This window comes from Balaenoptera musculus, chromosome 2 (genome assembly GCF_009873245.2).
Source record: "Balaenoptera musculus isolate JJ_BM4_2016_0621 chromosome 2, mBalMus1.pri.v3, whole genome shotgun sequence".
NCBI classification, from domain to species: Eukaryota; Metazoa; Chordata; class Mammalia; order Artiodactyla; family Balaenopteridae; genus Balaenoptera; species Balaenoptera musculus.
Genome location: NC_045786.1, coordinates 174,026,000 through 174,038,846, shown reverse-complemented (window position 1 = coordinate 174,038,846; position 12,847 = coordinate 174,026,000). Strand labels below are relative to the sequence as shown.

At 63.9% G+C, this 12,847-nt stretch overlaps 2 protein-coding genes across 3 annotated transcripts; both read right to left on the bottom strand.

The window, feature by feature from the left end:
- Positions 1 to 4,070: 4,070 nt before the first annotated feature.
- Positions 4,071 to 11,072, bottom strand: TRMT61A (tRNA methyltransferase 61A). 2 transcript variants are annotated; one of them, XM_036845095.1, is made up of 4 exons: positions 10,931 to 11,072; positions 9,891 to 10,250; positions 7,188 to 7,454; positions 4,071 to 5,329 (listed from the first exon to the last, which is right to left on the bottom strand). In XM_036845095.1, exons 2-4 carry the CDS (start codon positions 10,219 to 10,221, stop codon positions 5,070 to 5,072), a joined length of 858 nt encoding a protein of 285 aa, XP_036700990.1. In that variant the 5' UTR covers positions 10,222 to 10,250; positions 10,931 to 11,072; the 3' UTR covers positions 4,071 to 5,069. The 2 variants fall into 2 exon arrangements, with proteins under 2 accessions (XP_036700990.1, XP_036700989.1); XM_036845094.1 differs by having other exon boundaries at positions 9,891 to 10,304; positions 10,931 to 11,061.
- A 96-nt stretch (positions 11,073 to 11,168) lies between these two features.
- On the bottom strand, positions 11,169 to 11,842 carry LOC118890455 (DNA-directed RNA polymerases I and III subunit RPAC2-like). The gene is given in 2 exon segments (XM_036843331.1): positions 11,169 to 11,385; positions 11,388 to 11,842. Coding segments are annotated over 2 exon segments (399 nt in total). The 5' UTR covers positions 11,761 to 11,842; the 3' UTR covers positions 11,169 to 11,359.
- Between the last annotated feature and the right edge of the window lie 1,005 nt (positions 11,843 to 12,847).

Sequence of the window (12,847 nt, the reverse complement as noted above, 5' to 3'; positions counted from 1 at the left end):
CAGACAGACACACACACACACACACAAGGAAATGCCCTCATCCTGCGGCCGGGCCCAGACACACACACACACACACACACACACGAGGAAATGCCCTCATCCTGTGGCTGGGGGCACACACACACACACACACACACACAGAGGAGGGCAAGAAAGGCTGGCGAGCCTGGCTGTCTCAACCCCCCTGGCTGAGGACCTGCAAGCCCCAGCCCCCATGCCCTGTGCCGGCGGCCCTGCAGCTCCTCCCCTAAAATCACAGGGTCTCTCTCTCCACCAGGATCTGAGGTTAGGCCATGTGACCAAAGGCTTGAAAAGCGCCTGCATGACCAGGCTCGCCCCTACTGCGCCTGAGCCACAGGACGTGAGAAGAGCCATGGTCCCAGGAGGAAAGAGTGGAGCAGAGCAGAGTTTACATCAGCTCAGCCCCCACACACGGACGAGCCTGGCAGAGGTTGGCCAAGAGCAGTCAAGCCACAGACCCAAGGGAGGAACTGGCTGCTGCTTTAAGACTCTGAGTATTGGGGGGGGGGATTTATTTGTTATGCAGCATGTCTGTGGTGACAGCTAACTAGTACACCTACCGCAAAAACTGTGGAGGTCAGTTGAGTGCCATCTGCCTGTGCACAGCCCAACGTTCTCAGTTTTTAGTTTAATTATACAACTAACTATAAGCACAGTGACTGGATGACCTGGATTTTCCCGAAAAGTCTCAATGTCAAGTCTTCTGACAAACTATTCAAGTGCCCCTGAAGGTGCAAAAAGCTATTCAAGTGTCACAAAGTGCAGAGGACGTTTCTCAGATTCATAAGTGGCCCCCAAATTCTGGCCTTGGAATCTGAAAGAGAGACCAGGGGTCTTCCTGGAAAGGGCGGTGTTTCCCACTAGCGCTAGTAATCATTGAGACATTCTGTGGACGCCGACAGTCCAAACGTTGACGCAACACTTAATCTCACGGCGGCAGCTTCCCCCACCCCCATCCCCCCACTGGGCAGGCACTGTGTTCACCTCTGCACGAAGGAGGGAGGGACTCATCAACGTGGCACCAGAAGGAGGATGTGACCCCGGCAGACCTGGAGCCTGAGCCCGTAAGTGGCTCCTCCAGAGGGCAGAGCAGGGTCTGGTTATCCCTGCTGAGGACAGGCTGACGGCCGGGCCCAGTCCTAACTCCGTGTTCCCCTGAGATTGCAGAGGCCACATCCTGGTGAGGCCTTCCTGTCCCACCCCACCCCCTTCCCTGCTTTGCTCCAGCCGTGCACTTCTCACCTGCAGTCTGTGCCTGGTTCCCGGGAGCCCTTCAGGGCAGGCCAGGCTGCCCTGAAGGTCTGGGTCCTCAGCACCAGCGGGGTGCTGGCAGGTGCTCAACCCCCATTTGCTGCGTGAGAGCGCCCGAGGCTGGTGAAGAGGATCGTCCTGAGGATTGGGCCCCCATCTGCACGCTCCCTCCTGGGGGGCATCGGGAGCCAAGACCTCCAGCAGGGCCAACCCAGGGATGCTCTCACCTGAGCCCCACTAGGAGGAAGGGACACCCCCAGGCTGGCATGTGAGCCCAAAAGCCCCTGGGCAGAGTGGAGCACTGGGTCCCATGACTGGCCTTTACTCAGAGCAGCCTTGCAAACAGCAGGCATTACCAGCCTGGGGCTCCAAAGCAGCCTCTCCTGACACTTTCCATTTCATTCTCCTGGGCCTGCAGGAAGCTGTCCTGCCTGGGGCCTCCTGCTCCCACCTGGGGAGGCCTCCTGCTCACCCGCCTCCAATTTCCACCAGCCCTTCCACACCCTGCAGACCGTCGCCTCTTCCAAGGAGCCTTCCATGACTGCAGAAGTCTCCTTTGGCCTCCGTGGTCACACCCTAGACAACCACACGGGTGGGAGAGTGTCAGATATAGGAGGTCCTGGGTGGGTGGGTGGAGGCATGGATCTGCCTCATCTCTGCTGGGCCTCAGTTTCTCCCCCTGTGCAGTGGGCTGGGATGGGGTAGGAGCTGCATCATTCCCCTGGGCCAGGGTCCCACGCAGCCCACCCGCCCTCCAACATGCAGGCTAGAGGCTGGAGAGCTGGCAGCCCTGGGAGAACAGAGGCCATGGAGGCAGAGAGAAGGGGACGGGAAGGGGGGCCTTCCTGCAGACTGCAGGGTTGAGGGGGGCAGGTGTGGGGAAGCCCATCCCCTGACTTGTCCTCATGCGGAAGATGACCTTCCTTGTCACCCTCTGCTAGACAGGGTACAGCCTCCAGGGGCCTGGCATCCCTTGAACCAACACCCATCCAACAACCGCCCCGAGCCCCCAACCCACACTGCCCCAGGTTGGGCGCAGGGCACAAGCCCCTCCAAGGCAGGTGACGGTGAAGCACAGGGAGGACAGGAGCAGCTCACGCTGGGGCTGTGGGGGCAAAGCCCGGGGGGCTTCCAGGGGGAGGTGGCTGGAGACAGCTCCAGAGGCAGGCCCTGAACCTGGCCCGAAGGTGGGATCCTGGCCCGGGGCCCTCAGGGCAGGTGAGTGAGTCTGAGTGGCCATCTGTTTCCCGGGCTCAGACCTGGGAGCGGGGGCTGCAGCGGAGGAAGCTGATGTGTCACGTCTCAGCCACTCAGACCAGGGCTGGGCAGGCGCAGGAATTTCCGAGGAAAAACTGAAGGCCAGAGGTGCTCGTCTGGGGCTGGACGGGGACTTTCCGGGTGAATCCTTGTCCTGTGACCAGCCCTAGGCTCCTGCCTCGAGGAGGTGACCAAGTGACCTGCTGATCAGTCACTCACCACGGGCCCTGGCCCTGACTCTCCGGGCATCAAGCTCCCCATCTGCAGAATTTGTGGGGCCGCTTGGCTTCTGCTTGTCTGCCTGAAGGGGCTCCCGGGCTAGGGGCAGCCCTACAGGGGTGATCACCAGCATGGGATGTGTGGGAGCAGAAGACGTGCTTGAGCAAGACGCTCTTGCCTCGGTTGGGGGGGGGAGGGTGGGAAGCACCGAGAGACACTGGAGGGGTTTTGAAGGATGCGCAGGAGTTCACTGCTGGCTTGGGGCCAGGTGGGGCTCCAGGCTGAGGCCCCTGGCATGGGACAGAGGCCCAGTGGGGCCCTGGGGGCTCGTGTGCAGGGCCTGGCAGACAGTCAAGGGGCTGGAGGGCCCCATACTTGAGAGCAGCTCTGTGCCAAGTGCAACTGCGAGCGTGGACAGGGATCCAGGTCGCCTGACCCCTACCTGGTGGCCCTGCGCCTTCATCCATCCTGGGCTTTCCCTTCCAGCTCACACGGACCCAAGTGCAGGCTCCAGTGACTCACCCAGGGCCGCAGTCTAGCCTGCCAGCCGAAGCCCCGCCTGGAGAACAGGCAGAGCCAGGCCTGCAGAGGAGGCCTATGCCCTACATCAGACACCTCACAGGCCTTTCCTGAAGGCCAAGGAAAGCCCAGGTCCCGCCTGTGTCCCCAGACTAGGCATTTGGTCAGAGGTCAGGACAGGTCCTTGAAGGGGGGACATGATCCCTGGAGTAGGGCAAGGGCTTCCAGGGACCCTAGGGTCTCTGAGGGGACACAGGTCTTACAAGGAGACACAAGGCGCCCCTGGCCCTGTGATGCTGCCACCAAGAGACTGGTCCTCTTGCAGGCCCACCTCACTTGGCATCCCTCCAAGGACCCCCAAAGCCTGGGTGGTGGCCTGGGGCCAGGACAGCAGGCCTGGGAGGTCCTTCTTGAGTTCTGGGCCCTTCAGGCAACAAGAGAGGCAACCCAGGTGCCCAGGCCGGGCTGTGGACGGAAGGCCCAGCCGGACATGGACGGACGGAAACACACACACACACACACACACACACACACACAGAGCCAGGGACTCTCTCCCTCCCCCGCCCCCACCCTTCCCAGGAACAAGTGGCCCTTTCTGCAGCTGGGTGGGGGTGGCCACACACTTGCCCCTTTGTCCACCATGTCCCAGGCCATTGTCCTGGAGTCCAGAGCCCCTGTGGTGTCTGCCCTGGGAGAGGAAGGAGCAGGGGCCGGGGGGCCACGTGCAGGGAGGTCCAGCCTGGATGCTGGTGTGGGGAGTGGAGGTCTGGCCTCGTGGGGCACCAGGGGGACCAGTCAGCACAGCAGGGGCAACAGTGTTTTATTTCTCTGCCAGGGGTGGTCGGGGACCAGCCTCAGGCCAGCCCGGGACCCTGGGGCTCTCGTGCCGCCCTGGGGTCACCGAGGCTCCTGACGGCTGGCTGAGGCCAAGGGCAGGCACCCAGACCCTTCAAGCAGCAGGGCGGGGGGCGCCAGCCGTGCACCAGAGCTGGAGAGCAGGCCAGGGCACGGCTGGCGCCCCCCACTCCGTCCTGGGTGCACGCCCCCATCCCCACATCCCTGCGGCTCCTGTGAGCGGCAGGGGCACCGAGTGGGCCCGACCCGACTGGCCACCCACCGGACGCATGTTCCCGCCCTGCCCAGCTCTTCCCTGCGTGACGCTGTGTGTTCGCACGCATCGACACGTGAGGGCTCTGGCTGGGCCAGGGCCGCAGAGGTACTTCCCGGAGGCAGAAGCGAAGCAGCGGGGCTGCCCCGGCCCTGCGCCAGCGGGAATCTAGGGACATGCCCACACGGCCTGTGCACTGCCCAGAGGGGTGGGGTCAGGCCTGAGGCCACACAGCGGGGTCGCCTCAGATGCCGGGCAGCTGGACCGTGGGGGTGCCTGGCCCTCCTCCTCCGGGTCTTTGCTCCCCCTGTTTCCTCCCTCCTCGTTTGGGGCCACCTGGGAAGGGTCAGACCTGCGCCCCGCCACCTGCACTCTTGGGCCTCAACATCCAGAAGAGCCTACGGCAGTGGAGACGCTGAGTGGCAACAAAGAGCCGCAGGACGGGGACGCTGACCACAGCGGTGACGTGGGCGGGAGGCCTCCCTCCCCAGGGGCCGGACACTGCTCCACCGTGGCAGCCCCACTCAGCCACCCGGGAGGCCCCCAGCCCCGCCCCACCCTGCGTCCGTAGGTTTCTAAACACAGGCCCCGGCAGGCATCCGCCGACCATATAAGGCAGCCTCTGGCTGAGCTTCGCCTCCCCATCCGGCCCCGCGGTGCTCCCAGCTCCCTGGAGCTCCTGGCGGGCGGCTCGCTAGCCCGGGGTCTTGGTGGCGAAGGTCAGGTAGCCGGTGTGGCCCACGGTCTCCTTCATGGGCATGCCGCTGCGGAAGGGGCCGGCGTCGGGGCCCGGACTGGCCCCCAGGTCAGGCGCGGGCAGGCTGATGGTGCGCACGTTGTAGACCTGGGGCAACACCTCCAGGGTGCTCAGCTCCGAGAAGCCACAGGCCGCCAGTGCCTGGCACGTGCGCTGCACCTGCTCGATGCACGGGGAGAACGAGCAGAAGCGTCCGCCTGCACAGGAGGAGGACGCGGGGTCAGAGGGCAGGGGGCCGTCCCCAGAGCCCTGCCCGCCCGCCTGCCCGCCTCCTCTGGCCCGGGGGTCTGCGGGCTGGGACTGCAGGGCAGAGGCAATGCACCCCCAATCCCTTCGGGAGTGGGCGCTGCGAGACCCCACTGTGTGAGCTGAGGAGGGTGGGTGCCCCGACCCCTGTCCTGCGGTCCGAGGCCATGAAGCCCCCACCAAGCCCTCTGGCCACGAAGAGCTGCGGCCCCAGAGTAGAGGAGCTGGGCCGGGGCCCGGGGGCAGAAGCTCTTCTGCAGCCACGGGGCAGGGCCTGCCTGAACCAAGCCCTCTCACGTGCCGGCACAGGCCCAGCCCACCACCCTGATCCCCCTGGGCTTCCAGAGGGCACCGCCACCCCTGATTCCCACCAGGCAGCTGAGAGCCGGGCAGAACCTTGGCATGGCAGCTGCCAGAGTGCTGGGCCTGAACAGCTTTAACCATACAGAGCAGCCCCGGAGGCGGGGGCTGCGGCTGTCACGGGAAATTAGAGGCTGTGGCCCGCTCCTGGGAACACGAGGCGCCTACTCTGAGCGGAGCCCCACCGACCAAGGGTGAGGGAGAGGGGGCAGGAGCTGCAACCCCTTCCTGCCGCCTCCCACCGGGGCTCGCCCACGCATCCTGCAGGCTGGCTAGGGGAACGGACGTGGCCCAGGCCAGCCCCCAGAGGTCCCTGAGGCCTGCTCGCCTCAGCCACGCCTGGGACACAGACCCCCAGGTGGTCCGCTGGGAGGCCTGGGCTTGGAGGCAGAGCGTGCGGTTGACGTGAACCCAGAGGGCACAGGGTCACCCCCGAGAGGGGCCCCAACCCCTGTGCACACAGCCGAGGAAACAGGCCCCATTAGACGGGGCCTGAGCCTGCTGGTCAGCCAGAGGCCCAGAGAGCCCGGGGCCGCACCTCGCCGGGCCAAGCTGGAGAAGCGCCAGACCCACGAGGAAGTCGGGAGCCTCTGGGCCAGGTCAAGCAGATCCAGAGAACAGGGCTTAGCGGGGCAGGGGGGGCGGGACAGCACACGGCACGGCTCCCTCGGGGACCGAGGCCTGGGCCCGCTGGTGTCCCTGGAGCAGCGAGGACCTGCAGGTGTCCAGGGGGCAGAGCCGGAGGGGGCAGAGGTGTGGGGAAGCCGGCGCTGCCCCTCTCCCCAGCCCCAGGCCACAGGAGTCCAGGGCTGAGCTTGAGCCAGCGGGCAGGGGCCCCACTGGGACCCTATGGCCGCCTTGCTGCCGGAGCTGGGCCTCGGCGTCTGTCTTTCCAAGGGGCAGGCCTTCCCTGGGGCGCCCCGGCTTGCCTCTCCCGCCCCCTCGTGCTGCACCGCTCAGCGGGCAGGAGGACGGGCCCGGCTGCCCGAGCCAGCAACTTCTCCAGAAAAGGGAAAAACCCAGGGCCTCGCCAGCACCTCCCTGGCTCGGAGCCGACCTTCCCGCCTCTGCACCCAGCATCTTCCCTAAAAGGGGCACATTAGCCTGCCTGTGGCGGGTGGGGAAGGGAGACTCTGCAGGCACCGGCTGGGGTGAGGGGCTGCCCTCTGACCTCTGGCATGCCCAGGGGTGCAGGCCCCGCCTCTCACTCAGGCAGGGCTGCCACATTCCCCAGGGACCCGAGACACCTCCCACCTTGGGGTGGGAGCGGGGCCAGGCCAAGGGGCAGGGGCCCAGGTGGAGCCCCACTCTCCCCAGCCCTGACCCCTCTCACCCTCACCCTCTCCCTGGGCGACCTCCCCACGACTCCCCCGCTGCCCTGACCTACCCCCCGCTCAGGCCGAAAGGGGCCCCGGCCTGGCCACACCCCTCCCAGACCCCCCGGCTCACCTTCGACCTTCAGGGCGTCCCAGGCATGGCCCACGGCCTCCCAAGGCGAGGGGATGTCCAGGAAGACAGCGTCCGCCACGCGGCTCACGCCGAAGCCGCTGCGGCACACGTCCTGGTTGCGCACGGTCACCCATCGGCCCACGCGGTGCTCCTGGAACTCCTCCCGAGCCTTTTCCGCCCGCTGCTGGTGGAACTCCACCGTGTGCAGGTGGCCCGTGGGTGCGATGGTGCGGATGATGGCGTGGGACACGGAGCCGCTGCCGGTGCCTAGCGGGACCGGACGGGTGTCAGACGGGAAATGACCCCACCCTCACCCTGAGGGACCCACCAAGGGCCCATGAGGTCAGCCGACCCCGGGTTACCAGCAGGCACCAGTCTGGAGCTCCCTGAGGGGTCCTGGGACACGAAGGCTGCATGTGTGGCGGGGGCAGTGGAGGGAGCTGATCATCTATGTCTGCCGTGGGTCTCGCGGGGAGGGTGGCAGCCCTGCCCACCCCCAGCTCTGGAGAGACTCTGCTGCACAGACCTGGAACCCCGAAGACGGGTCCCGAGAGGGGCCGGGACCGGCCCGCGGCCCTGCAGGCTCTGTATGGAGCAGATCAAGAGGATTGGAACCGTCCCACGTGGTGGCTGGGCCCAAGCTCCCCGAGGGACTCAGGTCAGTCCATCTTCCTGCCCCCCCCCCACCCGCTCCCGCCACACGGGGTGCAGCTCTGCCCTCACCCTGCGCGACCAGAGACACGGTGACCAACGTGCCCCCCACGTCATCGTCTCTCAGTTTTCCCCCAGCCTCACGGGCCGCCCCTCTACCGGCCTTCCTGCCCTGCAGCGCCCGGCCGGGCCTGCGTCCTCCGGTCACCCCCCCGTGACCTTCCCCCACCTCGCTGCTCCAGGCGCCAGGCCTCACGAAGACGCCCGGGCGTCCACTGCACACCGATCACCTCCCCCACGACCGCAAACAGCGCCCAGCATTTACAGGTGCAGAGCTGGAGCCGATCCAACCCAAATCCACTCCCTGCCAAGCCTCCCGAACCAGTTGGTGACATGACTGCCCGGCCAGACGCCACGGAGGAGCCCTCCCCTCCCCCACAGGTAACTCCTGCACCTCCTTCCCCATCTCTCCAGGAGCCGCTCCTTCTCCCCACCTGCCTGCCGGCTCCCCGTAACAGCCCCTGACCCCCGCCTTCAGTCCACCTCAACACAGCCGCGGATCCTCTCCCCCCTCGGCCAGACCAGGCCTCTGCCCTTCCCACACACGGCTGAGTCGGACTCCTCGTGACGCCCGAGCAGCGCCCACTTCCTCCCTGACCTCATCCCTGCTCCTGCCACGCTGGTCTCCTTGATGGCCCCTCGCGCAGGGTCTCTGCAAGGCTCTCCCTTGGGGTGACCCTCCCCTTTGGCTCTTGGTACCGCCTTCCCATCATAGTCAACCACATTCAACTCACTGCTCCCGCCTCAGAGAGGTCTTCCCTGACACCCCTAGCTGGAGGGACCCCTCTCTGAGTCACCCTCAAACACGCAGCCCTGTCTCCCAAGCCCCCCAGCAATCAACAGCACCGAAACCGTCACAGTGGGCTTCCTGTCTGTCCCCTTTGAGAAGCAGAAACTTGGTCTGCCTTGTCACGGCTGTACCCACGGTTCCTAGAAGGGAAGCTGGCACATCAGAGGAGCCCAGAAGCATGCTCGCTGACAGCACTTTTCAGCCGAGTGGAGCGAGGCCCAGGCTGTGGATGCACGGGGGGAAGCAGGGGATGAGCTGGCCCTGAACCCTGTCCACCCCCCCAGCTGCCCTGGTGCTGCGCAGCCTCTGCCCAGGCCCCACCCACTCTCTGACCCACTCACTGCCCAGGTTCTGCATCTGACTCTCCCCAGTTCAAAGTGCTTGGCTGGGCAAAAAGAACCATCCGATTGTCCACATGGAGAAACTGAGGCCCTCCATGTGGACAAAGAGAGGGATGGAGATGGCTTGAAGCCTCCAAAAGTTGGCAGCAGTGCTATTGGGAACTCTTCGTGACTCTGGAACCCAGATGCCCGGCCCACGAAAAACATGCTGGAAATCTAGGCACACCTGGGCCTGGGCTGCTCTTGGCTAGGTTGCATGCTTCAATCCCCAACACCTGCGTGTGTGTGTACACGCGCACGCGTGCGCACACGTGTGCAGAGGCTGGGAACAGCTGCCTTCAGGCACTTCCATCTGCACTCCAGGCTCTGGGCTCAGTGACAATGGTGCTGGCCTGGGATGAGCACGGGGCCGGCTCCTCACCCACAGTGAGCACCCTGAAGCAGCCCTGGCCTCCCTCCAGGAAGGGGCACTCTCAGCCCTGGGCCTGGGGCTCCCATTCGCAGCAGTCAGGGACTGCCAGGCCAGGCACCCTCTGCCCTTCTGTCAGCACCTTGGTCAGCGCCGAGCAGCGCTCACACCCCCCACCCCACCTAGACAAGTAGGATCCCCCCGGGGCACCAGCTCCTCCAGCGGGCTAGCCTTGGTCCAGTCCCATCAACTCACACGCAGAGTACAGCACCAGTCTCCTAACCGGCTTCCTTGCTTCTGCCCTCACTCCCTGCAGTCAGCCCCCCCAGAAAGACCCTGTTAAAACAGAAGTTGAGTAATAATGCCTGAGTTCAGGAAAGGCAGGCTGGAGGCTGTCTGGACAGTGGGTCTGACCTCCACCTTCATGAACTGAGGTAACCTGAAGAACTCACCTGATTCACAGACCACAGAGCCAGGCCGAAGCTCCAGCATCATGGTGAGCAGGGCAATGTCGGTGGAGTAGAGGATCTGGGTGCGGTGTGGCAGGTTCAGTGTCCAGAGCTCAGGTGTGGGGTGCAGCACATACACCCAGCCACCTCGGCCGCAGGTCACCTTGGAGCCGAAGGGGCGGCCAATGAGGTCTACTGAATGCCGAAGGACGCCGTGCCGGGTCTGGGTCTGGGCCCCACGCTGCACACGCACTGCCACCATCGCACCATGGCCCAGTGACAGGATGGCTGTGTCACCCTCTTTGATCAGCTCCTCGTACGCCACGAAGCTCATGGTGTTGCTGTCTGGCAGGTGCCAGGGACCTGGGAGGTGTGTCAGCATGAACATGTAAGGGGGCCAGGAGGCAGGATATGCACCTGGGGTCCAGAGAGAAGGCTGTGAGGCCCAGATCCTGAGCAATGGAGGTGCAGTAGCTGGCTCAGTCCCTGGCACTGCCCATTAGGACAGCCCAATAGGGCTGCACCCTGGCCTGACATTTGAAGCCCTTCTTGGTGTGGTCTTAAGAAAAAAGCCATCAGCCCAAATCACAGATGGAGAAACTGAGGCCCTACACTGGCAGAGAAGGGGCCCAAGGATTCCCACAAAGTAAGAGCCTGACCCTCTCTCTCTCTCTCATCACCCTTCTCAAGGAGCTTGGCTTCCATTCTCCAGCTGTAGGATGAGAGAGCGACTACCTAGGGAAGAGCTGCAAATGGCCCGTGAGGTCACATCCAGGCCAGGCAGAACCCCCCCTCTCCCCAGTTTCCCCTATGGCGGGCTTCTGGGCAGACAAGTGGCAGGGGGATGCAGATGTAAGGGCTCCCAAGCAGAGGTTGGGGACGTGCAGGGGGCAGTAAACAGAAACACTGGCCTGGCCTGTGTAGAGGCAGGGGGCGGCTTAGGCCAGGCTGGCAACAGGGCTGGGGGCGGCCATGGGAGGCTGCAGGGAAGTGCAGGGCGACCCCCACCCGCGCACTGCCACTCTGGCCCTGCGGAGTCTCACCGGCGACGCTCGTCGGCCTCCGACTCCCGGAGGGTCTGCACGTGGCCCCGCGCCGCCGCCACAGCACTTCCGGCTCTGGCCTGGTGCGCGGCGCCCGCCGATGACGTCATGGCGTACCGCCCCGCGCGCGCGGGCTCCCGGGACTCACGGGCCGTCCCTCCCGGCCACCGGAGCGCGCCTCGTGCTCGGACTCTCTGCTTTATTTCTTTTTTTTTTTTTTTTTTTTTTCCAGTTTAAATAAAAGAGGGAATTTATTAGAAGAATACAGTTTCTTGCAGGGACTCCAACAGCTGAAATGGGTTAAGAGCTAGAAGCAGGGCTTTCTGCAGGACAGATCATGTTATAATCACAAACATTTACTTCTGGGTTTTGCAAGAGCACAAAAAGAATATCCTAGCGGTCAGTCCTCCCTGTATAGTGCGTAAGGCACTAGAATGTGGCTTCATTTCTGCTGGCTTTTGATCCTTATATTCCTTTATGCTGGCCTCAAACTTGTCAAGCACATGCTGGCAGACATTCATGAGCTCAGTCAGGCCTCTCTGAAAGGGCTCAACAGCTGGAAGGGCACCTCGAGTCTGTATGCGCAAATTAATTTTGCTCTCTGAAGGATGGGTTGTAGTGTAACCACAAAATTCCACTTCCGGGTTCTTCATGATCATGTAACGAAGAGAATTTCCTAGGGTATGGTCCTCCTCGTGCAATACAAATGTCACACAGTGTCTATCTGTCCCAGCTGCCTGGACCATTTCCAGGGCTGTCTTCCTCTCGCCTTCAGCCATTGGGGTCTTCAATCCAGATATTTTTCTCTCCAGCTCCTGGTCGTCTTCCATGGCGGGGGCGACTTCCGGGATCCTCAGGTGGTGCTGGCGGGCCGGAGGCGCTGTCCCATACCTCGAAGCGAGCAGGCGCCGCAGGAAGCTCTGCTTTATTTCTACTCGTGCAGAAGACAAACTGAAAGTCCCACTGTCCCGCCGCCGAGCTGCTGCAGTCCTTCCAGACTCCTCCTACGGGCGCTATTGATAAAGGCTGCGGAACAGGGCAGGGCCCCGTTCCGCAGCCTTTTGACGGCCCCGGAGTCCCCGGAAGGGCGGCGCAGGCGAGCTGCGCAGTCCCCTCCGAGGACACTTTGCCATGGACATTTTGTCACTGCAAACCGCTCTGGGAACACCTCTGACGGGCCCCAGGATAAATTCCAGAAAATGGAATCGCTGATGAGAGGGTCGACCCAGAAGGCTTTGGCTAGGGTCAGCCAGAGGAGCAGGAGATGGTGGCCTGGAAGGGTCTGCAGAAGTGGCCTTAGGCCCAGGCCTTGCCTCTTCTTGGCCTGCCTCCTCTTCAGGGGCACATTCTCCGGAGTGCAGGAGCTGCTTCAAGGAGGGAGGGGGTCCTCTGTCCCCTCCTGGAACCCAGGGTGCAATGAGCAGTGGCTGAACTGTGCTCCCTTTGGGGCCGGTCAGTGAGGACAGGGCCAGTGGCCTGAGCAGGGGACAGGGGGAGGGGCAGCTGGAGGACGGGGGCAGAAAAGGGAAGCAGCAGCCCTGCTCTGTCTCAGCAGAGCTGATTCAGAGCCGGTTCCTCTGGAGAGTGTGTGCGGGGGAGGGGGACAGGGGACATGGACTGCTTTCCTCCAGCACACAGGTCCCTGTGGGCCAGGGCTTATCCTGTTAGCCTCGGGTACTGGAGAGGGATAGAGACCCCAGCCCACCCAGCCACCCTGAGGCCTGAGCCCTAACCCAGGGCCAGCTAGCAATGACCCTAGGCCACACTTCCCAGGCCCAGGCTGCTCCATCCTGGGCAAATGGGAGGAGCCAGGCCCTGCAGAGCCAGTCCCTTCCCAGAGCCCTGCCAATCTGTGAGGCACTCTGAACTCTCCCTCCTCTGGGGCCAGGACTGGCGAGGGTGTCAGGACCACAGAGC